Source organism: Leishmania braziliensis, chromosome 28, assembly GCF_000002845.2.
Source record: "Leishmania braziliensis MHOM/BR/75/M2904 complete genome, chromosome 28".
In the NCBI taxonomy this organism is placed as follows: domain Eukaryota; phylum Euglenozoa; class Kinetoplastea; order Trypanosomatida; family Trypanosomatidae; genus Leishmania; species Leishmania braziliensis.
The window spans coordinates 479,831-496,743 of NC_009320.2; the positions used below are offsets into that span (position 1 = coordinate 479,831).

Genomic DNA, 16,913 nt, shown 5'->3' on the forward strand with positions numbered 1-16,913 from the left:
GAGTACTGCATGCAGCCAAAGAGACGCTCGTTGGGAATGACTGCACTGCCCATACCCCCTGCCTGCCTGCAGCCTGCTGGCATCCTGGAAGAGGGTGATGCTGTTTCTAAGCAGATTTTGTTATTTGTTCCTGTGTGTGTGCGAGCTGCTGCTGCGATGCCGGAGAAGCGAACCATGAGGTGAGACCAAGTCGTTGAAGATGAGACATAGAGAGACAGTCACCCAGAGAAGAAAGCGCGCGCGGGTGGTGGTTGGGTGGCAAACCGATATCGAGGAAGCCGCAAAGCGCTGTGCTACCGTTTTCTCTCACTGTCGTGTTCCCTCCGCCTCGTGCGTGTGTGTGTGTGTGTGCGTGGTGCTCTCTTCTTGCTCTCTCACGAAGTCACCCATTGCTCACCACACCGCACAACCACTCCCTCGAGAGTCAGCGATAACGCCACCTCCTTTCGTTTGGGTAATTTGCATAAGCGACGCAGACAGGCCATTTTCTCTCTGTGCGTACACTTCGCTGATGCGTCTGTTTTCCTTGCAGTATTTCTTTTTGGTTGTGGTGTTTTGTTTTGTGTGTGGGGGGGAGGGGGAGGGGGAGGGCTCCATGTGGCACTTCTCTCGTACGCATGTGCGTGTGTGTGTGTGTGGGTGTGTGTGGGTGTGTGTGGGTGTGTCCCTGGTTCATCATTGTTGCTTGGACGTGCTCCAGCTGAGTTGATTCCGTCGCACACGCACGCACACGCGATACATGGGCATCGCTGATGATGGGTACAGAGCTGGGGAGGGGAAGACAGGCAGTACGGGCACACAAACAAGGAACAGGCAGCATGACATGCACACGCACTCGCATGTGTCCGTGGATCCTCTCAGTTTAGGAGCGAAAAGATTGCGTAGGTGAGCATCGTGGGAAAACAGGGAGCTTCTCTGCGTACGTGCTACGCTTTCACCCGATGCGCCCCCCCCCCCCCCCTTACCCGGCTGGTCTCACTGCTTGTGTCACCGGCGGTGTAAGAGAAGACACCCAACGACATACCGATCTTGCCCTGTTGGCTTTGTCACCGCCTGCCCCCTTCCCATCCACCCCAGCCGGCAGATCACTGCCCTCCGCGGATATCCCAGTAGCTGAAAACCTCCCTTCTCTATGGGGCACGAAGGACAACACACACACCCACACACACATAGAAAAGGCTCGCATTTGCACGGCAAGCGCAAAGATGCAGTGCCAGCTTCTGTGCGACAAAGAAACAACCACTGCACGCTCCCTCACTGTGACGCTTATCTCTCTCTCTCTCGTGCGCGCACGTGCTCGTCCCGCATCTCCTTGTGGAGCCTACGCACACAGAGAGAGAGAGGGTCGTCTCCCTCAGGAGAGGGAGGGGGTACATCCCGAATGCATGACTAGCTCTTCGCCTCCCCGTGACGTTTCTTCCGACTGAGCCTTCCATGAGAGACGCAGGGAGAAGAGGGGGGGGCGCGAGGCAATTTGCCACGGAACACCTGATGTCCTGGGAGTCTCTTGCTTTTCCTACGCCCTGCATATCTCCCCTCCCCCCTCCCTTCCCTCTCCTTTCTCTCTCTCTCTTACGTTTGTTCTCATCAGGTGAGCGAGCCATCGAAAAGGACGTCGCAACCGCATTCATTGCAGTGGCAAACACCACCACCTGCGCCTTCATATGAATCCTGTCTTTCTCTGCGTCTACCGCGCGTGAGGGGTCTCTTCTCGGATCATCGGCCCGCCTATCATGACGTCTCGGCAACCAACCCGGCGGCTAGTGGATGTGCTCAAGCAGAACAGTAAAAAGACGCTCGACCGCCACGCAGCGCAGCTAGCCGCGGCCGCCTCATCGCTTCCTGCCGAAGCGATCCAAACACGATTTCTGCGCAACCAGTTCCTCATCAACCCCAAGGCCCTGCAGCTACTGTCAACAGAAGAGCAGCTCACGCGGTGGCACGTGTTTGGGGTGTACAAGCCGCCATTCTGCCCCATGCGCCGGGCTGAGGCCGCGGACAACTACCACAACGTCTCCGTCGAGTCGTTTGTGGAGGCCGCACTCCAGTCCAAGAACATCTACCCCCTACTAAAGCGCGTCTTGAAGCCGGCCGAGGTGCGCGTGCGTGTCCTCTACAATCTGGATAGCTTCGCTTCCGGTCCAGTGCTTATCAGTGTCTCGGATGCCCACCACTATGCAACGTCGCTTCAGACGACAACGATGGAGTATGATCTTCTCGTTGGTGGGCATCTCCCAGTGCACGGCACGGGTAATCGCACGACCATCGACGTGGCGCAGCTGTTCCCCAGCCCCGGGGTGAGCATAAACACTGGCACTGTACCTGCCGTCGTGCCCGAGGCCCACTACGTGGTAAAGGAGAATGGCTACTACAGCGTGCACCCAGTATCTTTGCTGCACATCGTCATTCGGAGCCCGCCAGTGTCGCAGCCGCCGGCGCTGGAACGCTTCGCGAGAGAGCAGCTTGGCACCTGTGTCATGGGTGACCCCCTAGTGATGGGCGAGTTAATGCATCTTCGCGCTAACCCCGCCGGGTCCAGCTCTCACACATCGGCAACCTCTACACCAAAGAGTAGCGACTCTGCCGAGAGGGGGAGAGGCGCTGCTGAAGACGCGGGTAGTGGTTCCAAGAGGGACCTAGCTGCCCACGCAGCGGCCATGAAGCTAGCCGCTAACCCGCACATTGTCTCCTGGCGCGGTGACTGCGATTTCCCTCGCGTTTTTATTCACCTGCGTGAGGTGCGCATTGACACTAGCGCTGAGGTCCCGAGCAGCACCACTGAAGCCGCCTACGTGCAAGACACACACTCGATGCCCACCGGTACTACCATGGGCTTCATGGGCGGTCACCACAGCGGCAGCGCCTCACCAGCGCAGCACCTTTCGGAAGCACGGGAAATTCACGTGCACTGCCGCAGGTGTTTTGACGGCCTCCTGCAGAAGCAGCTCAGTGCCTCGTTCAAGTCTCGCCGGATAGGTTTGCTAGATGGCAGCTGGACTCCGCAGACAGAGTACCTGTGAGGCCTCGGAGAGAAGCAGAACTGCAGACGCCGTCGCGAGATGGGATGTGTGGGGGGAGGGGGAAGGGGAGGGGCAGCTGGGCGGCGTGGGGGTGGTTTACCTGGTGGGGTGCAAGACGCACCCCTGAGAGAAAGGGGGAGAGCGGGCGAGAAGACCTGCGCAGTGTGGCTGTGCGCAAGTGCGAAAGCCACGCGGCGTGTATTCGTGCTCTTCGGTTTTCTACTTTCTCGCAACCATGATTTGGTGACGCTCTTCCCCACCCTCACTGGCATGCTTAGGCAGATTTGTGCGTTTTGTGTGTTGCACTAAACTCTGTATCCTTGTGGGACGTATAATGAGAAGCGCCACTGCGAGCCTCTGCGAGGCACCACCTGTGACTCTATAGGGCTTCACCCCCTACAGTCCTCAGGAACCGCGTTGGCGGCAGCAGACTTGCAGGCGTCTCTTACGCACACCCTCTCTAGATGACTTCCTCATGCTTCGGCACCTTGCCGGCGCACCCGCTGGTTACCTCGCCTTCCGCTCTTTTTCATCCCCATTCCCTCCACGAAATCAACGCAGTTTATGCTCCCAGTGAAGAGAGGAGTACCCACGCCTTTTTTGTGGAAGAAAGGCTGCCTTCCACCACCAAACAAGGCCCACGAACCGATACGAAATACCCATGTATTTATATAGCTCTGCTGGGGATTCCTGAAACGCACAGAAGAGATGGAAAAGGCAATGGATCAGGAAAGCAGTGACGGCGATGCCGTCGTCATTCCCAACACAGCGCAGCTAATGGAGTCGAAGCGACTGCAGCTTCTCGCGGATCAGCTCGAGAGCTCACTCACCGTCCTGCGCCGGAAGCTCGACCGCATGGAGAAGCGGATGGAAAACACCGGTCGCGGCGCACTCCTGCCCTTCCAGCTACGCCGAGCGAAAAAGGAAAGAGAGGAACTGATGCGCGAGATTGAAACGACGCAGCACATCATCAAGAGGTTGGTCTTCATGTCAACCCAGATGACGCAGATGATGGCACTCAAGAAGGAGGTATTTCAGAGCACACGCACGCGTCTTTTGGAGGAGATCAAGGCACTGGAGAGCCAGATCAAGGGCAACTCAGAGCAGGTTCTTCGCGGCTATATACAGCGAATCAACATGCTGCAGCGCTACTGGCCATGGCGGCAGCTACGCGATCTCGGTGATACCTCCGTGGGTAATACCTTTGAGGAGGAACTGGCTCGAGGTCCTCGGTACCGCAGCGTTGGGATTCAAAACAACATCCAGTCCGACTATCTAGCCCAACAACTGCACTGGTTACATGAACTCGGCAGCCGCGAGGACGTCTTTCGCGGTCATCTGCGCCACCTGGAAGGCATGATAGAGGACTTGAACGACATTACCGATTTGCTCGAGACGACCATGACGTGCACCGTTTGTGGTTTGACCTTCGAGGACCCTGTCATGCTCTGGCCCTGTGGTCACTCTTTCTGTCTCGCCTGCTTCGAGTGCCTCGCAATAGCACCGAGTCTGTACCGCTGCCCCACCTGCGGCAGCATCGGCAGCGAGGGCTTCCTGCACAACCTGCTGCTTGCCGAGACGGTGGCGAAGTGGATGTTCAAGGATAAGGGATACGGAGACACTCAAGCACCACTCAATATAATCCGCGTTCATCTTCCGCGATTCCGGAAGGACCAGATCCAGTCACGCATTTTGCAGCTGAAGAATCAGCTGCGGGAGTCGAATGAGAGGACCTCCTCAGCAGCGAAGGAGGCGGCCGAGCGAGAACTCATTACCATCTCCTATCGGCTCTATTAACAGGTTGACGCACAAGTGGTGTGTGCAAGATGGCGAGTGTTCTTCATGGAAGTGTATGTCGTGCATGCGTGGGCCTGGCGACCCCGTTTTACTTTTCTTCCCCCCCCCCCCACCCCGTCTCCTTGAGCAGAGTTTGATGATGTAGAGTAGGGTCGCCCGACTGGTGAATGCCCCTGCGGGTAGAATCACGAAGGGCCACATCCATTTTTCCACTTGGTGCTTCTCTGCCGCCCGCGGTCTCTCTTTGTTTTGTTTTGCTTTCCGCTGTTTCCCTGCTGTTGACGTGCTCGTGTTGCGCTTGAGTTTCACAGCGAGAGTCCAGCAGGCGGCGCGACGAATTGGAAGGGACAAAAGGGGGTGGGAAGAAGACGTGGTGTACACGCGTCGTTGTACACACAGGCGGATATGCCCAAGTGACTGCCACGCCCGATTGGGGTGGATCATGTAGCACCTCCCATCCACCCCACGGTGTTGTGGGGGAGGCCATGGCTTCGTGACGATCAACGAAAATGGCAATGTGCGGCTCAGCACTCGGATCTCGATGTCGCTTGTGGGGGGTAGAGACTTCCCTTTTCAAAGTACTCCTACGAAAAGCGTTGCACACGCCTCTCCGCTGATCTTGACTTCTCCGCTCTCCTGCCTCTCTCCCCACCACCATCACCACCCCTCCCCTCCATCGATTCATGCCCACTCCCTCATCGTCACCCCCTCCCGTTGCGTTTGTGCTCATCTGTGGTATCTTTTGTACTCGGTGGTGGCGCACCACCCCTCGCCGCGGCGCCTCAGCTCTCCACCTCGTTGGGAAAACATTTCGAACCGAAAGAAAAAAAGCTTCACTGGCTGAAAAGGAAGAGAATGCGCGTGACGCTTGACGATGCCGAGGACAAGCGCCGCTCCAAGGTGCGAGCAAAGCAGCAGCGCTGGCAGGAGCGCCAGGAGCGCTCCAAAGAGAGCCGCGAAGAGATTGACCAGCTCCAGCTGCGCTGCGCCAACATGCGTCGGGTCATGGAGGACATCGCCGAGTCCAGTGAGGCCAACACGTCGACGGAGCACCAGTACTCGAAGTTCACGGAGCTGCCCATCTCACAGCGCACCCAAATGGGACTGGAACGCGGCCATTACACAGCGCTCACGCCCATTCAGAAAGGCGCGCTTCACTTGGCCCTCGCCGGCTTCGACGTCCTCGGTGCGGCCAAGACAGGCTCCGGCAAGACCCTCTGCTTTGTGATCCCGGTTCTTGAGCGGCTCTATCGCGAGCACTGGTCATCAGACATGGGTGTTGGGGCACTACTTTTGAGTCCTACACGCGAACTGGCGCTTCAGATCTTCAAGGTGATGCAGCTCGTGGGCTACAAGCACGTCCTCTCCGCAGCGCTCCTCACCGGCGGTCGTGACGTGCGGGAGGAGCGGAAGCGGCTGCATGCCATCAGCATCATTGTCGGCACCCCCGGCCGTGTTCTTCACCACCTCCAGGACGATGCGGAGCTCGTCCTTGACAACATGCAGCTCTTTTGCATGGACGAGGCAGATCGGCTGCTCGACATGGGATTCCGTGAGGCCATCACAAGCATCCTCAAGTACTTGCCCCCACAGCGGCAGTCGCTTCTCTTCTCCGCTACCCAGACGACTGATGTGCAGATGCTTGCTCAGATGTCGCTCAAGAACCCACGTTACGTCTCCACGCAGGCCATCACGGCCGCCCCGACGCCGATGACGCTGTGTCAGAATTTTGTCGTTGTTGAGCTTCACAGGAAGTTGGATGCACTGCTAATGTTCCTGAAGCGCCACCCGAACGACAAGATCGTCGTCTTTGTGAGCACCTGCAACCAGGTAAAGTTCATGCACCTTGCGTTCTCGAAGATCCTGAAGAAGATGCGCATCCCCTCTATGTGTCTTACCAGCAAGATGAAGCAGTTCCGTCGAGAGGAAGTTTTCCTGACCTTTTGTCGCTGCAAGTCAGCTGTGCTCTTCTGCACCGACGTCGCCTCGCGTGGGCTCGATTTTCCACTCGTGCACTGGGTTGTGCAGTACGACTGCCCGGAGAGCGCACAGACCTACATCCATCGCGCCGGTCGCACAGCGCGGGCTGGGGCGCGTGGTGTGAGCCTGCTCTTCCTCACCCCGCGCGAAGCACCGATGTTGAGCTACCTGCACCACAAGCACGTCCCGCTGCGCGAAATCACCATCAAGCCTGCCTACCTCACCTCGTCGCAGGAGATATTCGTTGCTCTGGTGGTACAAGGTCTGAAGTACGAGGCTCAGAAGGCGTTCATCGCGTACCTGCGCTCCGTCTACTTCGCCTCCAACAAGAACGTCTTCGAGGTTGCCTCCCTGGACGTGGAGGCGTTTGCGAAGTCGCTGGGATTGCTCGTTGTGCCCGACATGTCGGAGCTGCAGAACCTGCAACGCAGTGCCAAGAATTTGCCATGGGACGTCGTCAACTTCATCACGCAGCGCGGTGCTGGCGGCGGTGACAAAGCCGGCAGCACCCTGACGCGGAAAGAGAAGCACCTACAAGCGACAGACATGTACCGCGTCATGGAGCAGAAGCAGCGGTTCGCCCACAAGAAGGGTGCCTTGCACGGCGATGGCTCGAAGGAGAGCGACGGCCATTCGGGTGACGCAGGCAGTGACGACGACGACTTCCTTGTGAAGAAGAAGGCACCCGCTGGCCTCTCCCGTAGTGACGCATCCGCCTCCGTCAAGGCTGGCACTGTCGTAGCGGAACCGAACCCATTGCACTTGACAGTGGAGGAGCGACTCGCAGGCCTCTCCAAGAACAAGCGTCGAAGGCTCATTGAGAATGCCGATATTCGCGTGCGCGACTTGCGGCTCAATCAGCGCATCATCTTCCGCGATGATGACAGCGAGTCAGATGAAGAGGGTGACCCCACAAAGAATGACCACGGGAGAAAGGCGAAAGACAATGCTACACACTCGTCACTCAGTGACGATGAGGCGGACGAGGAAGGTGTCACCACCGTGACTAATTTACTCAGGGGTGCAGTTATGCGGCACCGTAAGGAAGACCTCGTTGACGGTGATAGCAGCGACGACGATGCTGAAGACACCAACTTCATGACAGAGCTGCAGACACGCGTGCAAGCCAGCAAGGTGGGCGACCTCGAACGTGCCAAGAAGATGCGGCGGCTACGGCGCCTGCAAAGGCAAGGCCGCGTATCGCGCAAGTCAACCATTGACGAGAGCGGCGTCAAGACAGCCAACGGCGGGCCTCGCCCGGCCAACTCGGACGACGAGGCGGGTCATGGTAGTGGCGAATACGATGACGAGGACGTGAACGGCAGCGAAGCCGAGAGCACCGGCTCCCTCAGCCGTCTTCTCAAGGCGGCCCGTGGCGAGCTTTACAGCGACGACGGCAGCGGGGATGCAGAAGATGATTTCTTTGGCGGTCCTAGTGCGGCTCGCAAACGCACACGTGGAAAGCCCACCTATCATGGCATTGATAGCAGTGACGACAACGATAATGATGAGGACCTCGACGAGGTCGTCTCTACGCTACCTTCGAAGCGGTCGAAGAAGAAGCGTTGAAACGACCTACCCATATCAACAAGCGACACCACGCGATACAAACCTCTCCCCCATCCCAACTGTCGGCCACCCCTTGCCCAGCACCGCTGCGCAGCACAGATGATATCGCGTGACTATTTTGGTGGCTGACGCTCAACAGCGAAAAAGGGGGAGATGAAAAAGGCAGAAAGTGGGTGGGGCCCGAGGCCTCACGCGTGGATGGCAAGCCTCTGTTTGGTGTGTTTGTGCCCGCGGTTGCTGTTATTTTCTATTTCACGTTTAACCACCGTAAGTTAACTGTGGATACCTTTGCATGTGCGGGTGTGCCAGCAAAGTTTGCCCTCCCCTCCCCCTCCGCGCGCTTCCTCTCAAACTTCTACCGCGTCACTGACCGCTTTGCACCTTCCCATATGTTGTTGTTTGGGTTCGAAAGGATGCACGACTCGTGCTTGCATGGCGTGGCTCCCAACGCGACCACAGACGTGTACCTCACCCCGTCAAGCACAACTAAAAATGCACGCCACACAGGCGCTGTGCAAGTATGATATGCTCTCCTGCCCACCTTCTCGAGAGAAACTCATCCCAAAACGTGCAGTGATGGAACGAGTTGGAAAAGCAGAGAATTCTATCGTGCCTTTTGCTGCCAACTCACTTCATGTCCAGCTGCTCGCTCGCATGTTGCTTTGCCTCCCCGTCCCTGCGTGACCCTCATAGGAGGGAGACACAAGGAAAAGAAACCGAAAAGGGGGGAGGCGACATGTGCGATGCCGCAATCAACTGCTGGAGGTGCCCATCCTCCCCTCCCTCTCAGCTGCGTCTCCCCAAGTCAACGTAGTGTTGTGCTCTCTCCGTAGTGCCCCCTCTGTCGCCGTCATCTACGCTCGGACACCGCGGAGGTTACCCCTTCCCCGCCCCGTCATCTTTGCGTTCACCACACCCTCTGGGCGGTCGCGCCTCTCCCCTCCCCTCCCCCCTCCCTACACACGCTTCCGTACAGCGCGCGTCGCCTCCAGCTCGCCCCCAGATCTTCTCCTCTTCTCACGTTTAATATGTTTCGACGGACGCCATTGTACCCCAAGGTGACCCGCTCGTGGACCAAGGCTTCGATCAGCGCTGCCACGGCACACTTTCCTGACGCCGTCCTTGCCGACCCAGCCGCGTCCCGCTCGGGGACGATCTCAGCAAAGGAAGAGCGCAGCTGGAGGCTTGACGACAACACCGTCAAAGTGGAGAAGCTCCCAAAGCACTTCCAGTTTGTCGTGCGTAAGCTGCAGCTCTACGGTAACCTTGTTCGCTTTGACCGACCGGTTGGCTGGCAGCTCCTTCTCATCCCTTGCTACTGGGGCTCCTCTCTGGCCGTAACACGCGCGCTTGTGTGGGAAGGCGCAGACCCAGTGGTGCTCTGTGCCCCATTCATTCCGTTTCACCTGGCCGTTCAGTTCTTGGTCGGCGCCTACCTCATGCGTAGCGTAGGGTGCATTGTGAATGACATGTGGGACCGCAAGTTTGATCGCATGGTCGAGCGCACCGCGCAGCGCCCGCTAGCCTGTGGCGCTGTATCCATGACAGAGGCCTCGGCAATCCTCCTTTCGCACCTCATTGCGGCCGGCGTGATTGCGCTCAACCTCTCGCCGGCAGCCCTGCTAGCCTCCGTGGCCGTCACGCCCTTATGGATCCTGTACCCCTTAATGAAACGCATCACCCACGCCCCGCAGTTGTTCTTAGGCCTCTGTTTTAACTGGGGCATCTTTGTTGGCTATGCAGCAGTGCTGGGACGAGTCGACATGGCCGTGTGTGTGCCCATCTATTGCGCCGCAGTGATTTGGACCATCTTGTACGATACTATCTACGCCTACCAGGACCGCCGTGACGACCTCAAGTGCGGTATCAAGAGCACTGCCATCTGGATCGGGGATCGCAAGTACATTCTGAGTGCCATGGTGGCGCCCATCGGAGGGGGCATGCTCATCAGTGGCTTTCTGGCGTCACAGTCCCTGCCGTACTACATTGGAATCATTTTGTGTATGTATCGCCTGCATTCGATTGTAGACGACGTCAACATATACGACAGCTGGTCCTGCGCGCAGGGCTTCACGCGCAACGTGCGGCTCGGCATGTACGTCTTTCTGGCGATGTGCCTGGGCAACCTCTGCTGGGCTTTTGCCTCTGAACATGAGGCGGAGCTGGACAGAAACACCGACAGCGCCCCGAAGAGCTCGATACTGTCGCGCTTTCTGTTCCTCGACCAGGAGACGCGCGAGGCGAGCTACACAAAGGGCAGCTTCACATGGGCGGACCGCTTTATGCATCCGGCCTTTGTGCAGGCTGAGAGCGCCAAAGCTGCCGGCGCCACTGAGGCACCGCCAATCCCAGCGTGGATGCGGCGCGAATACTTTTCGCAGAACCTTTCAGCCATCCTCCTCTTCTGCGGCGTGAGCGAGGAGACCGTGACGGCGTGGTCGACGTCGTCGTACACGTTCATGGACCACTACAACATGTTCTCCCAAGTCACTCTGTAGGCAGGCGGTGGGGAATGGGACAGTTGAGCCCCACACGTACTACACTGCATCAGGAACAAGAGAGGCAGCGAAAAGGGGGTGCGGAGAGCCACCATTACTCTCCGCCTCATCACCTCCTCCCCACCCACCCATCCACGCACACACATCCAGCACTAAGCATACCACTACGCGGATGCCTCCCCTTGACTGTGCACACGAGCCCCTCCCTTTTGCGGTGCAATACGGGAAGAAGAGAAGGACGTGGCAATACGTTATCGACTCCTCATCAGAAGTGAGTATCACAGACATGCTTTATCTCGTTTTCTTCCGCTTGCTCAACTCGCCGTAGTTATCTGCGATGGCGTTGTACATGTTATGATGGGTTGGGTGACGTTGTCTTGCAATGCGAAGCGTCGGCCGTGCATCCCTGTGAAGAGGCCTAGAGATGCACAGTCTGGCCGCAGTGATGAGCAGGTTCTGGTAGAGAGGGTGGCGGGTGATGAGAGAGATGAACGCAGAGGTGTTAGCGCGTTACAGAGATATTGTTTACCAGCTACTCAGCTCAAAGCAACCATGAAGGCTCATAACTTGTCACAGCGTGTCGGCGCCAGTTTTCTGCATCGACTACCTGTAGAAAGCGATGGACGTGCGTGTGTGCAACCTTCCCTCTCTCTCCATTTCCTCGCCTTCACCTTGAGTGTTCCAGCGCACCCTTCTCCGATTTCGTGCCCCTCCCTGCGTAGGATGGGCAACCCCGCAGAGCGCAGCACTCGTGAGGGATACGATATCCATCCGTTCACGCATCGCCAACGTGCCTTTTCGTCACGTATGAAGCACACGGTGTTCCACGACGACTCGTTCTACACTTCCTTCTCTCGCATTCATCCTCCTTCTTTCCCTCCCTCAAGGCTCGCTAGAGTTGGAGAGCACCGTCCTTGGACGTAACCAATCAGCTCACAACATCGCTGCCCCGTCTTGACCCTTCCTGTGTAAGTGTGTGTGCGCTAGTTGCATCCTGGTTCTCTACGCCCACGCTATATACATATATTTCTCCTAGCAGCAGCTCCCAATGGGTCATGACTGAGCACCGGCAGCTGTTCTCTGAGCGGGCGGGGTCGCTACCAGCACCCACAACATCACACAAGAGGCACGCTTCGTCCATCAAGTCCGCGTCAGATTTCCCTTCCGTTAGCGTTCGCGTTACCTCGGCGTCATCTGCGGCCACGTCGCCCCGATACATTGACGACAGAGCCTGGTTCTTTCACACCGCGCTCCTGCCACCCATACGAAAGTCAGCCTTTGGTCGCGACGGCAGCGGACAGCAGCACCCCTCCAGTGCGACACAAGGAAAACCTGCGCGACTAATCGTATGCGATGATGTGCCACCTGTGGAGCCCCCAAAATTGGAGCCGCAGGCTGGCAGCAGTGTTGAGGCCGAGCCCCCGCCGGCACTCTGCATGGAGCCAAATCGACTTTTTTTCAGCGATGCCCCGTCTCCCTCCGGTGTCGGTGAGTCACTGGCGGACCGCTACAGCCTACGCACCCTCTATACGTCCCGCTGTTCCAGCCTTGGTATGCGGTGTCCACTCGACTGTCTTCTGCGCCAGCTTCCCAGTGAGGCTGGCCAAGGTGCAGCAGATGAGCTACGCATGCTCGTCCTGCGAGACACGTACGTCCCGGCCAAGGCGTGCCAGGCGCTCACGGTGTTGTTGCCCTACTGCACCGGGCTCGAGTATATCGACCTCTCCAACGCAGGGCTGAGGAGCAAGTCTGGCTTCATGACGGGTGTGAATGCGCTACTGGACGCGCTCATCTTTGGCGTGGAAGACCACGGCGTTGGTGCGGCCCTACACACAATAGATGTGTCGTTCAACAAGCTCAGCGACCGCACCGGCTGGCGTCTCGTGCGCCTCGTCCAGCGACAGCCTCACCTGCGTGTGGTGAACACTGACGGCACTGAAATAAGTGACAGGGTGAAGACGCGCATCGACGAAGAGCTGCACAGGAGCTTGAAGGCATGCGTACCGCCGATGCTGCTCGGTGAGGCAGATGAGTAGAAAGCCCTCGTCGCTACCGCGGCTCAGCGTTTTGCCCTCCCCTGTTCCGCTGGCAAATCTAGGCGTGGCATCCGTGCAGCACAGCCACTTTTTCGTCGAGAGAGGCGGTCAGCTCACTGCTGCCCGCGATGGTGACCTCCTCAAGTTCGTGGACGGCACAGCTCTCACACCGAGGCACCTCACAGAGGCGCGCTGTAGGCAAGTCAAGCGGAGGCCAGAACAGCAAGGCGAGCCACGTCAACGCTGCACAGACAGACGAGGAGTGAGGAGGTTGAGGAGAAGGAGTCTCAGCGGCCCATCCTCAGCGACGTGGCGGCGGCGCCTGAAGGCGGGCTCGAGCACCCTGCCGACAGGGACGGAGGAGCTCGCGCTGCACACATCGGAGATATAGGGAGATCTGCTGTGGGAAGCAACCTACAAACAGGACCGTTGCATTGGACTTCACGCCAACAATCAATGGCCGCAGCAACACTGGCGCCTCGACTCGTGCGTCATCTGCAACACTGAGTCAGGCACCGCCGCTGGCTGAATGTTGGGTGCCGTACCCAATGTTTTTTCTCGTCTGGGTGTGTGTGCATGCGTGTCACGGGTTTTGTAAGTGGAGCGACGTTGTGCGGGCCGCTCTCAAGCGGTGCGGTGTGCGCGAGAACGCCACGGCGAGGTAGGATTCGGCTAGTACGGTGGCACTGACAGTCAGCAGAGCCTCTTGGCCACGCAGCTGCTGCAACGTGTCCTCGATCGCCAGGGGTGCGGATATGATGCTGGCAAACTACGAGATGGCCCCTCTACAGCGTCTGCGACAAAACCCTGTCGCTCCGTCGAAGGCTCCGCCGCAGGCGCGGGGGGCGGTGGACGGCTCCGGAGACCTTCGACACGCAGGTCCTCGTTCACCTCGTGTGAAAGGAAGCAGACACAGGAGGAGAGCAACATGAGGTAGAAGGTGCTCACAACGCAGAGTGGATGGAGACGATGCGTGGTCCGCCGATGCAGGCATCTTCGTCGTGTGCACACCGGATTCATTGTTTTAACGCATCTTTATTTGGGGGGGCTTCTACAACCCTCGTGCCTCCCTCCCCCCTTCCCTACATACACACACACACACACACACATCACCCAACCCTTGTTCGCCTTGTGCTCATGTAAACTGCTACTACTTTCACATGTAGGTCGTTTCGGTGACCTCTCTCTTTTACTGTCTCCCATGGGAAGGCTTCGCGCAGGTACATTTTCTTCCGACAGTATTGTCTCCCTTCGATTTCTGCTGGCTACGAAATGACCTGTGTTGCTTTCTGTGCTACACGCCTCCCCACCCCCCCCCCACCCCACTCCGTCAGACACGCACAGTCCTTCTGGTGGCAGACGACGATGGTTAAGAGAGGTGCAGTGGTGAAGAGACAATTCATGTATATCATCTCTGCGCCCTCACCAACTCAGCCACTTTCTTTTATTCTTCTTTCTCTTGCGCTTTCGCAGTCCTGCGTATACAGACACACCGTTCCTTCTCGCTTCCTCGTTTTCTCTCATCTCGTACTGGCTGCGAGCCGCTTTACCCCGGACACTTTTGCTCTTACTCATTCTGGGGTTGTGTCTCCAGTGATTCCCCCATCGAACTGCGGGGACCTCCTGTGTGTATGCGTGGGTGTGGGTGTGTCCGATAGTTGATGGGTGTTCCTCTCTCTCGTCTCCTCCGCTCCTTTCGTGGCCGCGATGTCTCATTATTTTCCCTCCACTTTCTCTGTTGCATCCCTTCTGCTGGCCATTCAAACTAGACAAGAGCAGTGGTGATATACATGGCATACGTTGTATGTCATCGTCAACCTTGTCTTCTTCCTCCCCCCCCCAATCCTTTCCACGTCCCTTTCCTCACTCGTGTCATCCTCCTAATGGAGAAGGGTGAGCGGGGCGGATGAGGGTTGGCGTCGTTTCTAAGTACAGGGTCGCATCTACGCCATTCTGAAGGGAAACACAATAGCAAAGAGGCTCAGCTGCAGCCCCAGCTCACGAGCGCTTGGCCATGTCATTGCAAAAGAAAAAGCGCCTGATGCTGTAGGCAGGCTTATCGCGCCTTGGCTCAGTCACCCCCTCCCCTTCCCTCATCGACCTATCATCGAGTGACGGCAAACTGTCATAGCACGTCAAAGCACGAGGAAAGCTGCGACTGAACTGCATGGAGGCGATAACCATTGGCGTGAGCAAGGGAATGGCACTGCCGCAGGAACTAAAGGGGTGCATCTTTCCTGGCAACCCACGCAGCGGGAAGGAGTCGCTGAAGGCGTGCATTAGCTTTGGCGATGGCGAGAATGACGGGCAGATGCTCGTGATGACCGGCGCCGGCTGCGTCGTGGAAAACGCGCAGGAGAGGCGCTGCAATAGGTTGGCTTCCTACACCCTCCCCCCCCCCCCCCCCCACACACACACTCGGAAAGGAGGCGCACGTGCAGATGGTCGTGCCAAGAGTGAAGGTCAACGTGGCAAAAGATGCTGGTGAAGACCGTCCTGCTGTAGCCACTTGCCGAAGACCGAGAAAGGTGGGAAGGGAGGAGGGGGCGGAGGCGTACTGCGAGAAGTGCTGGACGGAGTTTCTCTCTGCTGGTGCTGCATGGGTGCGTGCGCGCTGGTGTCGGACGGCAACTGTACTGCCGCTATTAAACTGCATCGGTGTGCTACAGAGGCTACAGAAAAGCATGCGCTCTCCTCTACGACATCTTTCTTTCTCTCTCTCTCTTTGCCCGCGCTCACTCTCCAGCCTACAAGCACAGACCCCCCCCCCACCATCTCTCAGGTTCTCTGTGCCACATGCTCAACACTCTCAGGCTTAGAACCACCTCCTCTGCACCAGCGATGGGTGGCGCTGCCGTTGCAAGCAGCGTGCCGTTTCGCTTTGTTGCCTCTGACATGGACGGTACCATTCTCTCGCCGCACCACACACTCAGCGAGTACACAGCAGAAACGCTACGCCGACTTACGCAAGATCGAAATGTAGCCTTCATCTTCGCTACTGGCCGCGTCTATGCTGACGTGGCCATCGTCAACCAGAACATGCAGCGTTTTTTTCGGGAGCGTCGCCAGCAGCTGCACCCGGTACCGACCACAACGGGGGCACGCACCCCCATCTACATCATCACTTCTAACGGTGCGGTCGTACACAACGCCGAGACGGGCGAGCTAGTGCTCGAGCACGCCCTCGACCCGGTCGTCGTCCGTGAGATTTATCACCTGCTTCCAGCCAGCGAGACGCGCATCAACACCGGCATCATCCAAGGAGACCACTGGTTCTACCGCAGGAACTGGGAAGAGATGCTGGAGTTCCACAAGGAATCGGGATATCGGTATCAGGTGCTAGAGTTCATCCCCGACAGTGTCGATAAGAGCGGCATCGACACGGACACACTGGTCGGCTCCCCTTCAGCCCTCAGCGGGTGCCTTAAGCATGTCCACAAAGTCTTCTTCTCGAGCTGGGATCTCTCCCTACTGGAGAAGCTCGAGCAGACGCTTCAGCAGCGCTACGGCAGCGATTTGACAGTGACCTTCTCAGCCTCCTACAACCTCGATATTACCGCCAAAGATGTGACCAAGGCATGGGCTCTGGAGCGTCTCTACGAGCAGATGGCGCCCTTACCACATGAGACGAGGTCGACAGTGACGCCAGAGCAGCGCCTTAAGGCCACAGTTGCGTTCGGTGATAACCTCAATGATGCCACGATGTTGAGTAGCGCGGGTCGCAGCTTCATCATGGGCAACTGCAACCCAAAGCTTCGGCAGCGATGCCCCAACCTGGAGGTAATTCAGACAAATGCCGAGGACGCCGTCGCCCGCAAACTGCGCGAGATATTCCACTTGGAATAGACCCTCCCTTTTTCCCAAGCCGAATGAGGGGGGGGGGGTGGCGCTGGTGGTGAGGTGCACCGAAACAATCCGCACAGCATCCTGCACCCCTGTACTGCTGCTGGTTGCCGTATCTCGCGGCTTTTCTCACCAGAGTGCATGTATCCGAAGCACCGCGGTCCTCGCCC

At 57.9% G+C, this 16,913-nt stretch overlaps 6 protein-coding genes across 6 annotated transcripts; all 6 read left to right on the forward strand.

Annotated features, from left to right (window-relative positions):
• Positions 1–1,733: 1,733 nt before the first annotated feature.
• Positions 1,734–3,020, forward strand: LBRM_28_1390 (conserved hypothetical protein; the record flags this gene model as incomplete). Its single annotated transcript, XM_001566120.1, has 1 exon — positions 1,734–3,020. The coding sequence occupies one exon, from the start codon at positions 1,734–1,736 to the stop codon at positions 3,018–3,020; it is 1,287 nt and encodes a 428-aa protein (XP_001566170.1).
• A 708-nt stretch (positions 3,021–3,728) lies between these two features.
• Positions 3,729–4,817, forward strand: LBRM_28_1400 (conserved hypothetical protein; the record flags this gene model as incomplete). Its single annotated transcript, XM_001566121.1, has 1 exon — positions 3,729–4,817. One exon carries the CDS (start codon positions 3,729–3,731, stop codon positions 4,815–4,817), a length of 1,089 nt encoding a protein of 362 aa, XP_001566171.1.
• Positions 4,818–5,672: 855 nt separating this feature from the next.
• On the forward strand, positions 5,673–8,366 carry LBRM_28_1410 (putative ATP-dependent RNA helicase; the record flags this gene model as incomplete). Its single annotated transcript, XM_001566122.1, has 1 exon — positions 5,673–8,366. The coding sequence occupies one exon, from the start codon at positions 5,673–5,675 to the stop codon at positions 8,364–8,366; it is 2,694 nt and encodes an 897-aa protein (XP_001566172.1).
• Positions 8,367–9,394: 1,028 nt separating this feature from the next.
• LBRM_28_1420 (putative prenyltransferase) lies at positions 9,395–10,864 on the forward strand (the record flags this gene model as incomplete). Its single annotated transcript, XM_001566123.1, has 1 exon — positions 9,395–10,864. One exon carries the CDS (start codon positions 9,395–9,397, stop codon positions 10,862–10,864), a length of 1,470 nt encoding a protein of 489 aa, XP_001566173.1.
• Positions 10,865–11,919: 1,055 nt separating this feature from the next.
• On the forward strand, positions 11,920–12,900 carry LBRM_28_1430 (conserved hypothetical protein; the record flags this gene model as incomplete). The annotated part of the gene is made up of 1 exon (XM_001566124.1): positions 11,920–12,900. The coding sequence occupies one exon, from the start codon at positions 11,920–11,922 to the stop codon at positions 12,898–12,900; it is 981 nt and encodes a 326-aa protein (XP_001566174.1).
• A 3,039-nt stretch (positions 12,901–15,939) lies between these two features.
• LBRM_28_1440 (conserved hypothetical protein) lies at positions 15,940–16,746 on the forward strand (the record flags this gene model as incomplete). The annotated part of the gene is made up of 1 exon (XM_001566125.2): positions 15,940–16,746. The coding sequence occupies one exon, from the start codon at positions 15,940–15,942 to the stop codon at positions 16,744–16,746; it is 807 nt and encodes a 268-aa protein (XP_001566175.2).
• Positions 16,747–16,913: the final 167 nt, after the last annotated feature.